The sequence below is a fragment of the Emydura macquarii genome, unplaced genomic scaffold (assembly GCF_026122565.2).
Source record: "Emydura macquarii macquarii isolate MOO-44397 ecotype Brisbane River unplaced genomic scaffold, CSIRO-AGI_Emac_v2 contig_2531, whole genome shotgun sequence".
Classification (NCBI taxonomy): Eukaryota; Metazoa; Chordata; order Testudines; family Chelidae; genus Emydura; species Emydura macquarii.
Window position 1 is genome coordinate 5,391,806 of NW_027132668.1, and position 21,095 is coordinate 5,412,900.

The 21,095-nt window shown below is 46.2% G+C and overlaps 1 protein-coding gene and 1 long non-coding RNA gene across 2 annotated transcripts in view; one reads left to right on the forward strand and one right to left on the reverse strand.

Moving 5' to 3' along the window:
* Positions 1 to 15,251: 15,251 nt before the first annotated feature.
* Positions 15,252 to 16,985, reverse strand: LOC137163416 (uncharacterized). The gene is made up of 3 exons (XR_010922713.1): positions 16,916 to 16,985; positions 16,110 to 16,302; positions 15,252 to 15,398 (listed from the first exon to the last, which is right to left on the reverse strand). It is a non-coding gene; the product is annotated as an uncharacterized lncRNA (long non-coding RNA).
* A 114-nt stretch (positions 16,986 to 17,099) lies between these two features.
* Positions 17,100 to 21,095, forward strand: part of LIMS1 (LIM zinc finger domain containing 1) — a 121,451-nt gene continuing 117,455 nt past the window's right edge. The window contains exon 1 of the mRNA XM_067563620.1: positions 17,100 to 17,271. Within this exon, the coding sequence (XP_067419721.1) occupies positions 17,240 to 17,271 (32 nt within the window). The 5' untranslated portion in view covers positions 17,100 to 17,239. The remainder of the gene's footprint in view (positions 17,272 to 21,095) is intronic.

Genomic DNA, 21,095 nt, shown 5'->3' on the forward strand with positions numbered 1-21,095 from the left:
AGCAGCCAATGAGCTGAAACAGCAGGGCCAACAGGGACCAACACCTAAGGCCAAGGACACCAAAAAACTAGACCTCTTCAGGAGAAAGGTCCTATTCAACAGGTGGCCTCCAGCTCAGGATTGCGAATCAGCAGAGCGCTTTCAATTTCAATTCCTGGGACTCCAGGCTGAAATTAAGGAGTTCCTACTGCCGGAGTTCAGACAGGAATTTGCAGCTTTTGTGGAGGAGGGCAAAACAGTGGCAAAGGCGTCCCTGCAGGCAGCTTTGGATGCGGTGGACTCTGCAGCTCGATCCCTGGCTGTGGCTATGTGTAGAAGCTCTTGGTTTCAATGCTCGGACTTACCACATGGGGTTCACTAGGGCTTACCGGATCGCCCCTTCGAGGATATGTCACTCTTTTCTGAGCAGAACGACTTCAAGCTGCGCAGCCTAAAGGATTTAAGGATCACACTCAAGTCCTTAGGGCTTCATACACTGGTTCCCTCAAGAAGCACTACAAGCCCCAACTGACAGCTTACTTCTTCCTGCAACCTACTTGACAGGATTATAGCAAGAGGAGGAGCAGGGGCTATAGGAGAAGACCTCTACCCCAGTCCTTGTCTGTGTCCAGGCCTCCTCTCCCCTCCTCCTCCTCCCCGACACTCAGCAGGGTCTAAGCAGATTTTTTGATGGGACGTACCAGGACAATTTGTGGATCCAATTTCCCCAGTTTTTGTGGACCGCATATCCCCCTTCTATTGGGCTTGGGCCCATATTACCTTGGACTGCCGGGTGCTACACGTGATAGCACTGGGGTACACCCTTCAGTTCAGTTGTTCACCTCTTTTCTCTCCCCCCCTTCCCCGCACCCTCTTCAGGGACCCTTCTCACAAGCAGCTTCTAGCCCAAGAGATGCAGTCGCTCCAAAGAGTGAGAGCAGTGAAGGTGGTTCTACTAGAGCTAAGGGGGTAGGAGTTCTAGTCCTATTACTTCCTAATCCTGAAAGCCAACGGTGGTCTCAGTTCAATTCTGGACCTGCAAAACCTCAGCAAATTGATGAAGAAGCTGAAGTTCTGCATGATCTCCTTAGCCGCCTCATCCCCTCCCTGGATCCAGGGGACAGTACTCCGCCCTCAATTTGAAGGATGCTTATTTTTGTATTTCAGTCTTTCAGGGGGACAGAAGGTTTCTCAGATTCATCATGAACCACGTGCACTACCAATTCACAGTGCTCCTGATCAGCCTGTCAGCGGCCTCTTGGGTGTTCACAAAGTGCATAGCAGTCATCGCAGCCTTCCTGAGGAGGCAAGGGGTTCAGGTTTACCCTTACCTCGATGACTGGCTGATCAGAGGTTGGTCCAAACTCCAGGTGGAGTCTGATGTGAGGCTAATACAGTCGACTTTCCAGGACTTAAGTCTACTAATGAATTAGCAGAAGTCCATACTCTCGCCAGTTCAAAGGATAGAATTAGTTAGGGCGAGTCTCAACTCAGTACAGGCCAGAGCTTCCCTCCCAGAAGCCTGGTTCCAAGGAATAGCGATGCTTATAGAGAGCCTCCAAATTCACCCCATCACCATGGCAAGAAATTGCTTGATGCTCCTGGATCACATGGCATCATATACGTATGTGGCGCAGCATGCAAGACTTCAGCTCACACCTCTTCAGGCGTGGCTGGTGTCAGTATACTCGCCAAGCCGACACGATTTAAACATAGTCATTACAGTCCCCCGTTGGTGATTGCCTGCCTCAATCGGTGGCTAGACCCACAGATGGTGTGCAGAAGTCCCATTCTCAAGACCCTAACCATCAGGGTCTCTCAGATGTGTCAGCGATGGGCTGGGGAGCTCCCTTGGGGTCCCTCAGGACTTAGGGCCTCTGGTCTCCAGAAGAGCTCTCATTATACATCAATGTCAGAGTGTCCAAGCGTTGCATTCCAACCCCACATGGCAGGCAAGTGTGTTTCAGTCCTCACAGACAACACAATGGCAATGTTCTGTATCAACAGGGCAGAGCATAGTCCGCTCATCTGTGCCAGGAAGCACTTCACTTTGAGATATTCTGCATAGCCCATGCAATCCACCTCAAGGCCTCCTATCTGCTGGGTTCACAGAATGAGGTAGCAGATCATCTCCGCAGAGTCTTCTCCAATCACCATGAGTGGTCCATTCACCCAGATGTCATCAAAGTCATCTTCCAGAAGTGGGGAACTCCCCAAATATATCTATCTATATAGATATATCTATATCTATTCTATCAACAGGAAGTGTCTCTAATTCTGCTCTGTCCTGGGCCATAGTCCAGGATCTCTCTGATTCCTTCCTCCTCCCTTGGACGAGTAATCTTTTCTACACGTTTTCACCCATTCCTCTCGTACACAAGGTCTTGATGAAGATCAGAAGGGACAAAGTGCAAGTCATCCCAATAGCCCCCTCCTGGCAACACCAGCACTGGTTCACCACGCTTCTGGAACTCTCAGTGGAAACACCAATCTGTCTACTTCAGGTTCCAGACCTGATATCCCTGGACTCCATGGTCACCTGCATCATCTGAATCTCAAGTCCCTTCATCTCACAGCCTGAAAGTTCCATGGCTGAACCCCTCAGAGCTAGCATGCTCGGGACCAATTCATGAAGTCCTGATAGGAAGCAGAAAAGTGTCCACTAGAGCTACTTATCTTGCAAAGTGGAAAAGGTCCTTGATTTGGTCTACACAGAAGGGTGTCTCACCTATGCAATCATCAGTACTATTCATTCTAGGCTACTTACAACACCTGAAATGACCAGGGCTATCTGTGTCATCTATTAGGGGCCACCTGGCCGCAATCTCAGTGTTCCACCTGTGGGTGAATGTCCATTCTGTTCTCAAACACCTTCTATAATCGTTTTCTCAAGGGACCTGACAGGCTGTACCCCCAGGTATGATAACCAATCCCTCCCTGGGATCTCAACCTGGTATTGTCAAGGCTGATGAGTCCCCCATTCGAGCCACTGGCAACATGCTCTCTGCTCTACTTCTCCTGGAAGGTGGCCTTTCTGGTGGCCATTACTTTGGCCAGAAGAATCTCGGCGATCAGAGCCCTCACCTCAGAACCCCCGTAGATGGTATCCTTCAAGGACCAGGTTCAGTTACGTCCTCATCCAGCTTTCCTCCCAAAGATGGTTTCACAATTTCATAGTAACCAGGACATCTTCCTATCAGTCTTCTATCTGAAACTGCATGCCAACAGAGAGGAGCAGAGGCTCCACTCGCTGGACATCAGATGTGCATTAGCCTTCTACATAGAAAGGACTAAATCATTTTGGAAAACTTCTCAACTTTTCGTGGCCGTTGCAGGCAGGATGAAAGGTCTTCAGTCTCAACCCAGAGAATTTCATCATGGATCACTTCCTATATCCGCACATTCTTACCTGAACGCCTAGATTTGAGATTCCCCTCCCTGTAGACTCTGGTGGACCATTAATTTAGGATTGGTATTTGTGTTCGTGGCCTATGGATTTGGTAGGCCTAACGTACAGCAGTCGAATCCCTTCGGTGCCCTGTGTAACATTTAGGTATTGAGTGCAGCAATCTAGGGGGATGTGTGTAAACAGCCCTATGTCGTGTGCATAAACTTGATGTGCCGGGTGCAAAGGTTGTGCACCGAGTGCAAAAGGTGAGACAAGGAAGAGCTGTGATTGGTATATGTTGTCCTATTTAAGTTCTGGAAACTTTCCCATAGTTGCTGTCTGCCCAGGTGGCAGCCCCCAGTCAGTTACTGCTTGTCCTCTTCCTGTGATCCCCGCAGCTGTTGTACTTACCTTTGTTGTTCCTGATCCATTGTGATTGATCCATTCCCTCGTCGATCCACCATCATTCGTGGTTCCTTTCGTATGCTAATCTGTCCTTGTTGTGTGTGGCTCCCGTTCCCGGTCGTCGTCATTTTCCATGCCTCTGTCCTGCCTGGTCCCGGTGGTTCCTTTCATCATCATGACCTTCATTATCCTGATTCTCTTTGGTCTTGAGTCCCGCCAGCCTTTGTCTTGTCTTATCTGCGTAGATAGCCAGGAGGTGAGAGTTGTAAACCTTTGGATCCATTGTTTTATTACCCAGCCACTGCATTATTTCCTTTGGGTTCAGAGCTTCAGGCTCATTGATACTCTGGTTCAGTGTTAATAAATGTTTGATTACTTTAATCTGAGTCAGTCTTCCATCTGGTGAGGTCCTGGTAGACAGAAGCCCAGTAGAGGGCAAACCTGTGAAGGTCCTAATTATAAATTGAACTTGTTATTTAAGTTGTGTTTGGGGTGAGGTATCAGCCCATTGGCTCTGGGAGGGCATTGGACTGGATGTCACTACACACACACCATCTTTTGTAACATGCTACGACCTGGTGAAGGTCCCTGCTCCCCCTGGCCTGACGGGACATTCCACAAAGGGCCAAAGCATCTTCAGTAGCATCCGTGGCACAGGTCCCTATCCAGGACATTTGTAGATGGGTGTTAGTTCACACGTTAGCCTCTCACTGCACCATTACTCAACAGGCTGGAGATGATGCCGGATTTGGCCAAGCTGTGTTACAGTCAGTTTGTCAGTGAACTCCGAACCCTCCACCTGCACTACTGCTTGGGAATCACCTACATTGGAATGGACATGACAAGCCCTTGAAGAAGAAAAAACAGTTACTAACCTTCCATAATTGTTGTTCTTTGAGATATGCTGCTCATGTCCATTGCAAACCTCCCCCCGATCTGTCAGAGTCATCTGGCAAGAAGGAACTGAGGGGACTGTGGGTCGGCAGGGTCCTTTATACTGGTGCTATGAGCATGTGACTCTAGGGGACACCAGAGCTGACCCGATGGACACAACCGAGGGAAAACTTTTTGGCAGCAGAGCTTGGAGCAAGCACACACCTACATCTCAAAGAGTAGGGTATTTAAATGGTAATAGCATCTGGGTGGAGTGTAAGATCTTTTTTTAACCTTAATAACCCTAAGTGTTTTAGAATGGAGTTGGCATACCTGACAGACTACTTCTTTGCCATTGTGATATAGCTGCTGTGGCAATAAGTAGGGGCACAAACTTAGGACTGGTAAGAACCTGGAATTACTGTTCCATGGGAAATTTTGAAATTGGGGGGGGGGAACCAGCATCAGACCAAAAACACACAATTTCAGAATTTTCCACAGAACTGGAGGAGTTCAAAATTTTCTTTTTTACTTTTTTCAGAATGTAACTGACAAGGTTCCCAGAGCTGCCTGGGATTCCTGCTGCCCACCTGGCAGATTACCAAGATACCAGGAGCCTAGCAGCCCAAGCTTGAGCCAGGGTTGGTCAAGCTCCTGGCTGTGCAGGAGCGAACTTCAAAGCCCTGAGAGCCCTGACTCTGCAGGGGGCAAACTGGCAGGAAACCAGGCAGATTTTTCTCTGGAAACTTGTCTGGTTTCTGTTGGAAGATCTGACAAATTTCCCACAAAATGTTCCCTTTGACAAATCAGCATTTTCCAACGGAAAAACATTCCATTGAAAAATTTCTGCCTAGTTCTTCTCGAGCTAACAACTCCTTGATTTTAAAAAAGAGGGTGAGCTTTCTGAGAGGGATCCTACATTGGAACTCCCTTCCCCACCCAGCTTGATCCAACAGAGCCTGGATTGCTGACCTTAAGGCCCGCTGTGAGGCCTATCTATTCTGTTGGGAGGGCTAGGAATTTGGGATGGTTGAAGGAGGTGGTTATTTTATGATGGGTGGAGTATATGAGTGCTCTGCTGGGAGACCTAAGGAGTAGTTTTAGAAACATTAGGTAAGTATGTACTAAATTTTATGCACTGTGTACATAGTTTTGTATTTCTTAATTTTGTACACTCACTCAGTTTTGAATAGGCACTTAAAATACATGCCCTATATTTTCAAACAATATCACTGGCACCATGAACTTTCACATTAGAATTCAGGAAATCAGCTGCATTCTACATAAATGTAGAGTACATGGTCAGATAACAAAAAGATGTTAATCTAATATCGTTGACTAAAAGCCACTAAGCCAATGTTAAAAGTACTTGTTTCATTGTGTTAGTTCAGATTTTTGCTATCACAGCTGGAAACAATATAAATACACAGCCAATTACTGACTTAATCACAGTGCTGCTATTTCTGTTGGTAAAGGCTGGATTTTTGTTTTAATGCATCAGTTTTTCAGAATTGGAGACTAGTGTATCCCATATGGTCTTGCTGCACTATTTCTTTTTGCTTTCCAAGAAGACTGAAATCAAATACATTAGGCATATCTAAAGATCAGACACAAACTTGGCACTGAAACAAAGAGGAAGTCAAACTGATCAGTAACATAAGGCTATCAATTTACTGAATGTAATCACACCCTATTTCTAAGCTGTAGAGGAAGATAAACCTTTCTGCTGTACTTAGCTTTTACAAAATCATTTGTAGAGAACAAACAGTGGTCAGAGTGAATAGATCCATTTGTTTCTACAAATGAGTTACTAAAGATTATTGATACAGAGTGGCAATAAAACAAGGGACAGGCTGACCCATGTGTTAACTGCTGATTCTCTATAAGTTTTACTAGGAATTTTTAGTTGGATATTCTATATCCAAAAATTACCCATGCTGAAAGCTTTAAAAGTATCTCCCGGGATGGAGCACAGAGGCAGATCACCTGGAGGCTGATTCTGAGCAGCCAGATACTGTAGACTATGACATTCAAGCTAGATCGGGCCTTCTTATAAAATTAAGCTACCAAATATTACTAATGAGATTCATATTGCAAAAGTTTGGTTGTGGCTGGAAATTCTTTTTGAAAAGAAATTATTGCTTCTTATTGCAGCATACATCTGCTGTTTTTCTTCTTAAACATGTCTGGTATTTCACCAGGATAACTGCCTTTCCTATGATTAATGGCCCTTCTTGACTGACCAATCTCCCTAATGAAATTATCTTCTGTAATTTACTTATCTATACCTCAGTGGCTCTGTATTTTTCAAGGATACCTTATGATCCTATCTTCTGATGGGTGCCACCTCAGGTATTATTCAATTTTCATCTCAGCAAACTCCAACCCCCTTTTGTTAGGAAAGGGTGGAACTTTGTGACAAACAAGTGCTGGATTGTTGACTAAGCAAAATCAGGCGGCTCACGTCTTTTGAACCGAGCAAAAACATGTAGGTCTTTCCTCTTTCCCCTGATATTTTTGTTTGGATTTCCTTTGTTCTCCCATGTAGTTACCAAAAATGCTTTGAAAACACTAAATTTAAGAGTATAAAGAGGGACGCAATCCCACTAGCAAGCGCGCTTCAAGACCAAGAAATCATTCCAGACACAGAACTGTCATCTCGCCCAGCTTTCTTCTGAGACTATCCAAGCTCTCGGAGGAACTGTCAAGAATTGAAACCACCACCTTTTGCCTGCATTTGGTGAGGAAAATTGCTTTGCAGTTATATATATACTGGACTTTTGGTTTGGGGCTTGTTTTATATGTGTAATTAAAGCCATTCTGTCAAGTTTGCAGATTATACTAAGCTGGGGGAATGGTAGATATGCTGGAAGGTAGGAATAGCATACAGACTGACCTAGACATATTGAAGGATTGGGCCAAAAAATCTGATGAGATTCAACAAGGACAAGTGCAGAGTCCTGCACTTAGGACGGAAGAATCCCATGCACAGCTACAGGCTGGGGACCGATTGGCTTGGCAGCAGTTCTGCGGAAAACGACCTGGGGGTTACAGTGGACAAGAAGCTGGATATAAGTAAGCAGTGTGCCCTTATTGCCAAGAAGGCTAAGGGCATATTGATCTGGATTAGTAGGAGCATTGCCAGCAGATCAAGGGAAGTGATTATTCCCCTCTATTCAGCACTGGTGAGGCCACATTTCGAGTATTGTATCCAGTTTTGGGCCCCCCACTACAAAAAGTCCAGCGGAGGGCAACAAAAATGATTAGGGGGCTGGAGCATAAGACTTATAAGGAGAGGCCGAGGGAACTAGGCTTGTTTAGTCTGTAAAAGAGAAGAATGAGGGGGGATTTGATAGCAGCCTTCAACTACCTGAAAGGGGGTTCCAAGGAGGATGGAGCTAGGCTGTTCTCTATGGCAATAGATGACAGAACAAGGAGCAATGGTCTCAAGTTGCAGTTGGGGAGTTCTAGGTTGGATATTAGGAAAAAGTTTTTCACTAGGAGGGTGGTGAAGTACTGGAATGGGTTACCTAGGGAGGTGGTGGAATCTCCATCTTTAGAGGTTTTTAAGCCGCAGCTTGACAAAGCCCTGGCTGGGATGATTTAGCTGAGGTTAATCCTGCTTAGAGCAGGGGGCTGGACTAGATGACCTCCTGAGGTCACTTCCAACTCTTAATATTCTATGATTCTACTAATGCAGCCCAATATGCTATTAGCCTTCTTGGCAACCAGGGCACACTGTGACTCATATCCAGCTTCTTATCTACTGTTACCCCGAGGTCCTTTTCTGCAGAACTGCTGTCTAGCTCGTCGGTCCCCAGTCTGTAGCTGTGCATGGTATTCTTCTGTCCTAAGTGCAGGACTCTGCACTTGTCCTTGTTGAACCTCATCAGATTTCTTTTGGCCCAATCCTCCAGTTTGTTTAGGTCCTTCTGTATCCTATCCCTACCTTCCAGGGTATCTACCACTCCCGTAGCGTAGTGTCATCTGCAAACTTACTGAGGGTGCAATCTACCCCATCTTCCAGATCATTAATGAAGATGTTGAACAAAACCGGCCCCAGGACCGACCCCTGGGGCACTCCGCATGTGACCGGCTGCCAGCTAGACATGGAGCCATTGATCACTACTCATTGAGCCCTATGCTGTAGCCAGTTCTCTATCCATTTTATAGTCCATTCTTCCAACTCATACTTCTTTAACTTGCTGATAAGAATACTGTGAAATACCGTATCAAAAGCTTTGCTAAAGTCAAGGTATATCCCATCCACCGCTTTCCCCACATCCACAGAGCCAGTCACCTCTTCATAGAAAGCAATCAGGTTGGTCAGGCATGACTTTTCCTTGGTGAATCCATGTTGACTGTTCCCAATCACATTTCTCTCTTCCAAGTGCCTGAAAATGGATTCCTTGAGGACCTGCTCCATGATTTTTCCAGTGATGGAGGTGAGGCTGACTGGTCTGTAGTTCCCTGGATCCTCTTTCTTCCCTTTCTTGAAGATGGGCACTATATTTGCTTTTTTCCAGTCATCAGGGATCTCCCCCAATTGCCATGAGCTTTCAAAGATAATAGCCAATGGCTCTGAAATCACATCAGCCAACTCCCTCAGCACCCTCGGGTGCATTGCATCTGGCCCCATGGACTTGTGTATGTCCAATCTTTCTAAATAGTTTTGGACCTGTTCCTTCAGCGCTGCGGGATGTTCACCTCCTTCCAATTCTGTGCCGCCCACTGCAGTAGTCTGGGAGCTGACCTTGTCTGTAAAGACAGAGGCAAAAAAGGCATTGAGTACCTCAGCTTTCTCCATATCCTCTGTCACTAGGTTGCCTCCCCCATTCTGTAAGGGGCCCACACTTTCCCTAATCTTCCTCTTGTTGGTAACATATCTGTAGAAACCCTTCTTCTTCCCCTTCACGTCCCTTTCTAGCTGCAACTCCAATTGTGCTTTGGCCTTCCTGATTTCATTCCTGCATGTTCGAGCAGTATTTTTATAATCCTCCCTAGTCATCTGACCAAGCTTCCACTTCTTGTAAGCTTCTTCTTTGTGTTCAAGTTCACCGAAGACTTCTTTGTTAAGCCAAGCTGGACGCCTCCCATATTTGCTATTCTTTCTGCACATCGGGATAGTTTGTTCCTGTGCCCTCAATAAGGCTTCTTTAAAATACAGCCAGCTCTCTTGGATTCATTTCCCCCTCATATTAGCCTCCCAGGGGATCCTGCCCAGCAGCTCCCTGAGGGAGTCAAAGTCTGCTTTTCTGAAATCCATGGTCCGTATCTTGCTGTTCTCCTTTCTTTCTTTTGTCAGGATCCTGAACTCGACCATCTCATGGTCACTGCTGCCTAGGTTGCCACCCATTTCTACTTCCCCAACCAAATCTTCCCTGTTTGTGAGCAGCAGGTCAAGAGAACACGGCCCCTAGTTGGTTGCTCCAGCACTTGCACCAGGAAGTTGTCTGCAACACTATCCAAAAACTTCCTGGATTGTTTGTGTTCTGCTGTATTGCTCTTCCAGCAGATGTCAGGATGATTGAAGTCCCCCATGAGAATCAGGTCCTGTGAACTGGAAACTTTCCCTAGTTGACTGAAGAAAGCTTCATCTACCTTGTCCTCCTGGTCTATAACAGACACCCACCACGACATCACCCTTATTGTTCTTGCTTCTAAGCTTAACACAGAGACTCTCAACTGGCTTATCTCCAGTTTCATACTGGAGCTCAGAGCAATCATAGTGCTCCCTTACATATAGTACAACTCCTCCACCCTTTTGCCCCTGCCTGTCCTTCCTGAACAGTTTATACCCATCCATGACAGTGCTCTAGTCGTGTGAGTTACTCCACCAAGTCTGTTATTCCAATCATGTCATAGTTTCTTGACTGTGCCAGGACTTCCAATTCCTCCTGCTTGTTTCCCAGGCTTCTTGCATTTGTGTATAGGCACTTGAGATAACTGGCCGATTGCCCTACTTTCTAGGTATGAATCAGGAGGCCTACCCTGCTGCATCCTCCTCCTTCTGCTTCCTTGTGGTGTCTCCGTCCCCCATCGAACCTAGTTTTAAAGCCCTCCTCACTAAGTTAGCCAGCCTGTCTGCGAAGATAGTCTTCCCTCTCTTCGTTAGGTGAATCCCGTCTCTTCCTAGTAATCCTTCTTTCTGGAACAACATCCCATGATTGAAGAATCCAAAGCCCTCTCTCCGACACCACCTGCGTAACCACGCATTTACTTCCACAATGCGACAGTCCCTACCTGGGCCTTTTCCTTCAACACGGAGGATGGATGAGAACACCACTTGCGCTTCAAACTCCTTTATCCTTCTTCCCAGAGCCACATAGTCTGCAATGATCCGCTCAAGATCGTTCTTGGCAGTGTCGTTGGTGCTCACGTGGAGAAGTAGGAAGGGGTAGCGGTCCCTGAGGACTTGATGAGTCTTGGCAGTCTCTCCGTCACATCCTGAATCCTAGCTCCAGGCAAGCAGCACATTTCTCTAGTTTCCTGGTCCGGACAGCAGATGGATGACTCTGTCCGCCTTAGGAGGGAGTCCTCGGCCCCCATCACCCTTCTCTTCCCCTTGGGAGTGGTGGTCGTGGAACCCCCATCCCTAGGACAAGGCATCCCTTGCCTTCTGATCAACAGGATCTCCTTCTGATCTGTTCCCTCAGATGAGTCTTCCAAATCGTTCTTCACCATAGTACCTGTGCAGAGAGCCTGAAAACGATTCCTTACCTCTATCTGCATGGTGGGCATGTAGGTTCTCTTTCTTCGGGAGGTCACATGCTGCCAATTTTCTTCCCCGTTCTTCAGTTTCCCCTGCACTGCCTTCTCTGAATCTTCCTCACACTGTGCCTGCAGTAACAAATCATGTCTTCGATCGAGAAAGACTTTGTTTTCTTTAATGCAACGCAGGTTTGATATTTGGTCTTTAGTCCTTTAACTTTCTCTTCCAATGGAAACCAGCCTGCACTTTGTACAGATGAAGTCGGCTCTATTCTGGGGGAGGAAGACAAACATAGCACATCCAGTGCAGGTGACAACAGCAGATCGCTCACTTTCCATATCTTTCCTCTGAGAGCCTCTACAGATGCTGTATTTACTGCTCAGCAAAGTCTGAAAGGCAAAAACCCGCTATGGGCTCTCCCCCGAGGCGAACTCCCATGCAAACTCCTTCTGTCTGCCTCTGCTCTGTTCGCAGCTCACTTGGTTCACAACTGGCTGCTTCTTATAAGGAATTTCTATATGTTTTATATGTTCTATATATGTTTGTCTTATAAGGAATTTCTATATATGTTTTATTTGAATGATTTTCCGTTTAAAACCCAATTGTATCAAAATTGAGTTAATAATAAAAAAGCATTTGTTTTCGAAGAATTTACTGCCTGAGTGTCAATCCTTGGAACGGAGGGCTGTATCCGTGTCTCCCAGGGGTAAACAGAAATAGACTAAGGAATTTCCCAAGTAAATAGAAACCTCTGGTGTGCCCTGGAATATCCCCCAGGTGAACAACACTAAGTACCTCATAAAGAGGAAAGACTAATATAAGCCCCGGAATTCTATGAGGTAACAACAGCATCGAATCATTATAGTAAAATACACCTCTCTTTAAATATGAATCAGTTTCTCATTGTCCCTTGGCTCAGTGAACTCCTTAAACATGGTGAGTTCGGCCCGTGTGTGTGCGCTCAAGATAGGGCAAAAAAGTCTAGGTGGTTTTTTAAGGGGATCACTGCAGGCGACTAGAGACAAAACTGTAAACTCTTCCACCATTTTCCACAGGTTGCAGTCATTGTAGCCGATATCTCACTTTTGAGGGTAAGCAAGGATGCAAGAGTGCATGTGGCTTGAGACTAGGTCCCTATGCTGCCCACCTATGTACTGCATTGGTCTCTGCACAAGTGATTGCCGATTGGCGTGGGAAAGTTTTCTACAATGGAGAAAGGAACAAAGCAGCTCTGCCAACGAACCTTTGGCAAAGGATCGTTTCCTAGAGATCTCTCTGGAGGATTCCCATGAAATTTCGGTGTGCATTAACACACTTTTCTGCCATACTGCTTAGCTGCACAAGGGAATGTGAAGCACACTGAAACGCAGCTAGTCTTGTACATTTCTATCCTTTCACCCAATTCCAGAATGTAACAAAGCAAAGGAGAGCTCTACCTCATGTAACCGAGCAGCATCAACTCAAACATCACTCACCAGAGCTCCCCTCTCCTGCATCATGCGCGCCAGAGCTGGAGGGCTGGGACTCGCTCGAATCCTCTGGGGTCCTGGCTCCCCATGATATCAAATGATCCTGTTGCCTGTCCCACCTCATCCTCCAACTCAACCTCCTCATTGATGACTTCATTCTCAGGATTGAGTCCGCTGTCTGCTGTCCCCAGCCCCACCGAAGGGCTCTTGGCGGTGGAGGTGGGGTTGCCACTGAGGATGGGGTCCAGCTCCTTATAGAAGCGGCAGGTCTTCAGTGCAGCAACAGAGTAACTGACTCCCTTGCCTTCTGATATACCGGCCTCAGCACAGCACTTATACATGTTCTGTTCATAGCCCTTCTCCAACATGCCCCGAGAAATCTGACCGTAGGTATCAAAGTTCCTATGGCTGGAACGGAGCTGGGACTGCACAGCCTCCTCTCCCCATATGCTCAGCAGAACCAACAGCTCCAGTGCACTTCAAGCAGGAGAGCATTTGCTGCGTGGGGTTGCCATGGTCAGCTGGGAAGATTCAATATGACCTCTCCATGCTGAGCATACAGGAAGTGGAATTTCAAAAATTCCCAAGCCTCTAAAGGGGGACGGGCAGATGCCTGTGTACCTGGCTGCAGGGCAGCGGCGTTTGAACTGCTGATCAGAGCAGTCAGGATGGGTGGCATTGTGGGATACCTCCTTGAGTCCATTTACAGTGACCTAACCAAGCACAGTGTGTACACTGGCATTTTGTCAATATAACTTTGCTGCAAAAAGTTCTAAGCTTCCAATCAAGGTGATTTTATTTTGTCAGCAAAACAGGAGAGTTTTGTGGGCAGAAGGAGCATTGTAGTGTTTACACTTCCACTTTTTCGTGGACAAAAGCTGACCTTTGTCAACAAAATTCTGTAGTATAGACGAGCCTAAAGCTTATTTGTCGTAGTCTAGCATGGAGGTGACGAGCAAACATAGGAAGGATTTGTCTAGTGGTTAGGGTGGTAACCTAGGATTTGGGATATCTGTGTTCAGTTTCATGCTCTTACAGACATCCTGTGTGACCTTGAGCAAGTCACTTAGCCCCATGTTATAAGTGAGAAAACAGACTAAGAGCTTTTCCCTACCTCACAGTGCACTGAGATGATGGGTATTAGATTATGGACCTCAAATACTAATGGGGGTCATATGTTATATAAATACTGATTGAAATGAGAGAGAGCTGTGCATTAGAAGGATATAGTTAAAGCCTAAATTTATATGGCACCCAAATGGGTTAAATATTTAATCATTTTTTTTGCATCTTACTATTTTCCTCCAAAATATTCTGAGACGGTGAGTTTCACAATTTAATTAGAATACACATGTTGTATAGTGCAATATTGGCTGAGACTCTAAAGGTATTGTGTACTACTAGTGAGCAGAAAAAAGAAAACAGATATCAGTACCTTGGACTGAGATGCCATAACCATCAACCGGGAAGTGGGGTTATTGGAACCCATCAACTTTCAGATGTTCATATAACAGCATTTGCAAAAAGTGCTTTTTTGTATTTGTGCTAGGTTTGTACACCAGTTGGATGCAGTCATCTCAATGATTACCAATGCCTTCATCACTTTAAGATTAGATTACTAGTGCATCATGCTTTACTTGGGGCTGTATCTTTAAAGTCATTCAAAAACTGCACATAGTGCAGAATACGTCTGCCAGCTTATTAAATGGTGTTTCTTTTCAAAAGTGCATGATAACCAGTGCACACCAGTGATCACAGATATCAGTTGATTTTCAGGTGAAGTTTTAAAAGATTTTGAAAATCTTGGGGGAGGGGGAGTATGTGATCATGTAAGGAAAGCATACACACAGGGTGGCTGAACTGAAGTTGCACAGGCTACCTTAATTCTACCATTTCCTAATTTTTGTATGCTTGACTTTTCAACCTTGATATTCTTTTAATGCTGTGGCTTTTGTATATATAAATATATAGCGCATCATTCTTAGCACTGATTTATGGGGTACGCTGCTATCCAACTCTGTCTGTACTTGTTTTCAGGTATTTGTTCTCTAACAAACTGGAAAATGACCACCTGTTCCAAACTCAGTCATACAATCAATAGATTGCTGGCCTTCAGTGACTACCTATGCAGCCTGTGTTGTACAGTCTGGTCTGGAGTTTCTGTATTAATTATCAGCTGGCTATGCATTCCTTCATTTGCTTCATATCACTGAACCAGATTTTAATCGATGGAATTTTACCTCTGATCAATCACGGTTACCATATTTCCCTCTTTTTTGAAGGATTAAGCCTTTTAGGGAAAACTATAGTCATCGATTGTTCTTTATTCATTCTGAATATTTTCCAAAATGTATTGCAGGAAAGGACCAACCTTATTTTTAAAAAGCCATGAAGCTTTCAAGAAATATTTAGAAAGGCTGTTTTTCTACTGAATTCTTGACCAGGATACTGAGTGTGGCAATAGTAAGGCCATATACTCCATCCATATGTGCTCTGCATATTGCTGCCCTAGTGTTTCTCCTTCTTTGCTTTGCTCATATTGCTAGCTGTTTTGATGACAGAGGAGTCTCATCTGTAAATAAAGAAATCTTACTTAATTTGAGTTAGGCACTGGCATTACTTTCCCCTGTAAAAGGACTAGTAAATAGCACAGCTGGATTTGAAAATAATGCTGATAAAATAGAATCTGACACTGGTACAGTATAAAGTGTTGAGATAAGCACCTAACTACTACCCAAGTGCTGAGTCACACTTAGCTGCGCAGTGGGGGGAGAAGAGAGAACAGATCTGCCAGTGGAAGTTATGTTTCATAACTGCATAAATTCAGTATCAAACATATTGTGGAAAAAGAATTAGAATGAAATGTCGTTTCTGATGGCAATATACAGTTCTGAGAAAATGGTCCTATTCAATCCTGGGCATTGTCTAATTCACTTGACTCCTCTGGGCTTTCTTAATGACACCATTTCCTCTGCTTGTGTTTCTCTAGATGCAAAATATTCAGATAATCTAATTACATGATTGTGCTAAATTTCCTTTGACTGAATGGTGTTCCCAATGTAGGTCTTGAAAACTTTACAGGGAATTTGTTTCTTTGAGTAGAGGAAAGCATGTGGTCCTTCTAAATGAAGGGAAAGGAGCTAGTCATTTTTGAGTGGGCCTGCAGCCAGGACAGCCTCTGTACTCAACATGCTGTGGAAGCTGCAGGCCATCTCACTGTCTATTGGAAAAACACATTCATAAGTCAGGAAAATAAACTGTAACCAACGAACCTTTTACTCACCAACCTTCTTAATTTAGTTAGAACATTTATTAACCAAACAGAACACTAGTGCGGCTTTTAAAAACAGACCTCTAAGCCTCAGTAGATGATTTCAATGGAAACTATGTCATTTGCCAAAATCGGGAACAGTATGCTTTCTCCCAGCTCCTTCCAGTCTGATTCTCATTTTTGTTTGGCCCCTTAAACAGCCTCTCTGCAAGTTTTAAAGAGGAAAAAGAGGTTAAGGAAAGGCGTAAACTGCTTTGCCCAAACAAACTTCCAACCTGGCCTAGAAATGACTAAAACGTGGCTGCTCCTACTGCCATTGACAGCGGCGGCCAGCCTCCCCTTGAGTTCAGCTCAGCCCTAGAGCAGTAAAACCTGTGTGCAAAACGCAGCCGGAGGCTCCCCGGGACTGACTAAGCAGGGCGTGGAGGGAGGGGGACAGAAGAAGCAAGGTGGCAAATGCTGCTTTGCCCCAGCCCCCTGGGCCAGCCAAAGTCTATCAAAGTCATGGCTGGCTCGGCTCCAGGAGGGCCCCTCTCTCGCCTTCGCCCAACCGGCCGCTGTGAGCCGCCACCGCCGCGCAAGTAAGGACAGCACCTAAAGCAGCAGCCCTGCAGGGTGCGTGGCGCGCCTCCCCCGGCTGCGGGCAGGGTCCGCGCGCGTCGGCGGCTCGCCCCGCCCCGGCGCGAGCGAGGCGGCGTCAAAGCCGGAGCAATAGGCGGGCCGCGTGTGTGACTCTCTGCACTCAGGGAGGCGCGGGGTGGGGTGTAGTGGCAGCCTCCCACGGCCGGGCCGCACCGCACCGCACCGCACCCACTCACCCACCCCCTGCTGCCTCCGACGTGAGAGCGCCCCGGCCTGGCCAGCCCAGCAGCAACTCCGGTAGCGCCGCCGACGCCGGGCGGAGAAGTGCATCTCTCGCCCTGCCCGTAGGAGGGGGGCGGGCGCCAGCTGCGCTCCCCTCCCCTCCCTCGCGGCGGAGCAGCAGCAGCAGCGGCGGCCCGGGAAGCGCCATTGCTGCTGCCTGTCCGAGCTCGCTCCGCCTTCCTGTTGCTCCCGCGGCGGCTCCAACTCCCTGCGGCGCGGAACTTGCCCGGAACGGGGCGCGAAGTTGCCTGGCCGGAGGCGGCTCCGGGGCCGCCGGGATGTTGGGGGTCGCGGCGGGACTGACCAACAGGTAAGAGCCCGCCCGGCCCCCATTCAATCCATCCCTCCCTGGCCGGGCTGCGCCGGACGCTCTGCCGCTGCTCCCCGGCCGCCCCCCGCTGCCCTCCTGGGGAGGGAGTGGAGGCTGTGTGCGGCGCGCGGGCCAGGCGGTGAAGTGGGAGCCAGTCCCCCAACTTGCCCCGCAGCCTCCCGGGGTGCGGCGGGGGCAGGGCCCCGGGGGTGGAGGGCAGGGTGCTAGAGCACACGGCGCCCCTAGCCTCGGGGATGCGTTTCACTGCGGCGCGGCACCGGCCGGCGTGTGTGCGCGTTGTAGGATGGATCCTTGGGAGGAGAGCAGCAGCAGCAGCGATCCCCCAGCTGGGTCAGGCGGGCCGGGGCCGGGCACAGGCACCCTGGGCGGAACAGAAGAGGGAAAGGAAGTAGCTAGTTCTGCAAAGACTTTGATTATTAGGCAGAGCCGTGGGTCACCCTGGTGGCTGCTTCTGCAGGCTTGGGAGTAAAGTGGGAATCTCCCAGCGCCGGCGGTTGAACAGTGGGGGCTGCTTTTGCATCCCTCTTCATCTGGGCCAGAGTTAGACTAGAAGACTTTAGTTAGGCAGGGGCAGGGCTCCTGATGATTCAGATGCAGTGTGTGACCCGCTCGGGGGGGTTCACCCTGCTGAGCGACTGATCAGCGGCTTGCAGAGCCTGTAGCTTTTTGCAGCCAGAGCCAAGCACGCGTTGTTTTTTGTCGGTTGTACCTAGCCAGGTCTCCCGCTCTGAGGTAACAGAACCTGCATTTCTCATTCCTGCTTTCACAGTGACCCTGCTCTCACTAGGGGGCACCAGGAATATCCTTCCAGCTTGTACTTGTAGAGTTTTCTAGGAATTCTTGTGCAGCCACCCTTCCCCTCCACTCCCCATATACACCAAGGATTTGTCTCCAGTGCAACTTTTATGTCTGCCCTAGAAGTGCTTCACCAGCATAGAAATACTGGCATATCATACTGGTAAAGCTCTCCTGGTGTGGACGGCAAAGCTGTGCTTTGTACCATATACTAAAGCCACCCCCACACATGGCAAAAGCATCACTTCTACACGAGAGGCTTGTGCTAGCACAGCTATGTTGGTCAGGGACCTACAAACCTCTGACAGACCATAGGGTACACTGTAGCTTTGCTGTGCTGGAGTTAGGCTAGCTCAAAGGCGAGCAGCCACCCTGCGAAGCAGCACTCAAGCTGAACAGAGGGACTGGATTAGCAGATGATGAATTATGCTAACTCAAATTGCTAGCCTGTAGCTTCATCCCCACTGCATTGTTAACTCAAGCAATACCAATGCTCCTGACAGGCCGGTTATCTCAAGTTTAAAGCACAATTTAACTCAAGCTATACATTTTTTTTGGTCAATAAGAGTTGGGTTAGGGATAACACTCCAACTGTACCTTGAGTTAACACTGCAGTGAAACAAGCCCTTAATTGTGGAAGAAGCAGAGGGTTTGGCCATTAAGATCCAGAGGTCCTGTGCATCAATACTGGCTTTCCAACTGCCTCGCACTACTGAACAGCTTGACTTCTGCAAAATTAATCTTGCCAGGGCCTCCCTTAGAGCAGCTGCTTCTGGAAACCACCTGCAGGCTAGTTTAGATTTAGTGTGGTGGGGAAATTTAGACTGCATGGGAACTGGGTGGTTGGGAGGGAGAGGAAAGGTGAGTAAATGCACTAAGGTGGCTTTTCCCCAAGCCCCATTCCCTCCAACGCAGTAATGACCAAATCCAGCATGACACCTTCAGTGGCCTTGAAAGGTCAGAATGAAGCCAAGAAGGTAGCATTTGCTGCTTTTGCCATCCCTGACCCAGATGCACCAGGTTCTTGTCCACTCTGCTCATCTGGAGGAAGGGATAATAAGGCTGAATTTTTCATTTTATTTACAATTTAAGCTCTTAGTACAGGGATTTTGGTGGTTATTTTTTAAGCCATTGCATTTTTCCCTAAATTATTTCATGTGTTTAAATGCTAACCCAGTCTAAACAGTTGATGTAAGCAGAATAACATTTTATATAAACATTTGAGTGATTCAAAAGAGTTTCAATCCTTGGTGTATATCTTCACAATTGTTACTTAAACTGCCTGTGATAACAGACACATCTAATGATGCTCAGAGCAGAAATTGAGAAAACACAATTCATTCTTACAAAAATAAACTAGTAAACATATGAAAGGAAGGCACAGAAGAACTGCTTATTATTTGAACCCTGCAGATGTAAAATGTAACATTTTAACTTCTTAAATACCTTTGTATGGTGAGTGGGGTGTTCACACTAAGGTGAACTTAGAGACCATTGTACAAAAAAAAAAAAGGTGTGCATTGTCATTTCAATTCTTTCTCCCAGACATTGCTGAAGCATTTCATCTTTAAATAGACTATCTTTCACCATGCAGCTTCTTTGTAGTGTGGTATCTAGAGTTATAGTGATAACCTAAAATAGCCAGTTTAACAGCATAGATGTCCCTTGCCTCTGAATTTAATCATGAATTTAATGGCATGACTAGGCTTAGCAAACTGGTCAATTGTCCGCCTATTATTTGACCACAGTCCGATATTGTCAAATATTCCAGCAAGAATGCTCTGAATTAGGCAGTGGCCTATCTTTTGACTGCATTATGATGTTTTCTTTCTTTCTTTTTTGCATTTTCCGAGTTGAAATAACAGTTACATAACTTGTTCTTTGTAATTAGATACAAATATCTATCTTAAGCTATATGTATAGTAGAGACTTTACAGTGGCACTGCTGTACCGCTGTAAGGTCTCCCATGTAGCTGCTCTATATGATGGGAGAGATGTCTCCTGTCGGCATAATGAAACCACCCCCAACGAGCGGCGGTAGCTATGTCGACAGGAGAGCATCTCCAGCTGACATGGTGCTGTCTGTATCAGCGCTTCTGTCGGTAAAACTTCTGTCGGTCGGGGTTTGTTTTTTTTCCACACCCCTGGCCAACAAAAGTGCTAGTATAGACATAGCCTAAGGTTAAGCCTACTGCAGCCCACAAATTCTTACTCTTTTTTTGTTACTGTTCTAATAAATTAGTGCTTTAAAATATTTGACCATTTTTGACATTATTTGATATTTGACCAGTCAGTTGACCAATTATTTTTGGATGGGTCAAATGGCCCAACCCTAGTTATGACTTAAATTCACACAAACTGTAAATGTCAAAGAAAATGGTCATTATTTTTTGAGGCTGGGAATGTGTTCAGTGCTGTATGTAATATAAGACCTTTATACATGACTCAAGGAGTTTACAGTTTTAATATGACAACAATAATTAAACAACCCCGGGGGAGGTTCATGTTATGGGGCTATGATTTTCTGTGTAGATTTTGCAATTAGTGTAGAATCGTGCATTGTTTAACTAATTACACAACGTTTTAAAGCTTCACCCACCCACTGTAAATGTTTCTTTGAAACATATGTTGTAAATTAAAGAATTTTGTAAGTCTTACGCTAATACGCCAATCTTTCTGTGGCAGACAAAAATAACGAATATAATATGTAATCCCGAGGCTGACGGAGATCTAGAACTCCAACAATTTAATGGAGGTTGTAAATGTTTAAAACAACTAACTTGCAAAGTGTAAACCAACTAAAGGCAATCCTGTTTTTTCCCCCCTTACCACAATCCCACTACTTGGTCCTTAGCTATTGATTACCAAACCTTGTCTCTAAGAAGACTGATAATTTGGCTCAGTTGTTTGACTTCATTAGTGTTAACTTTTATTTATAACAAACAAAAATAACATAATTTAATGGGTACAAGAGCATTCTAGCCAGTGATTGTTTCTGAAAGATGCCA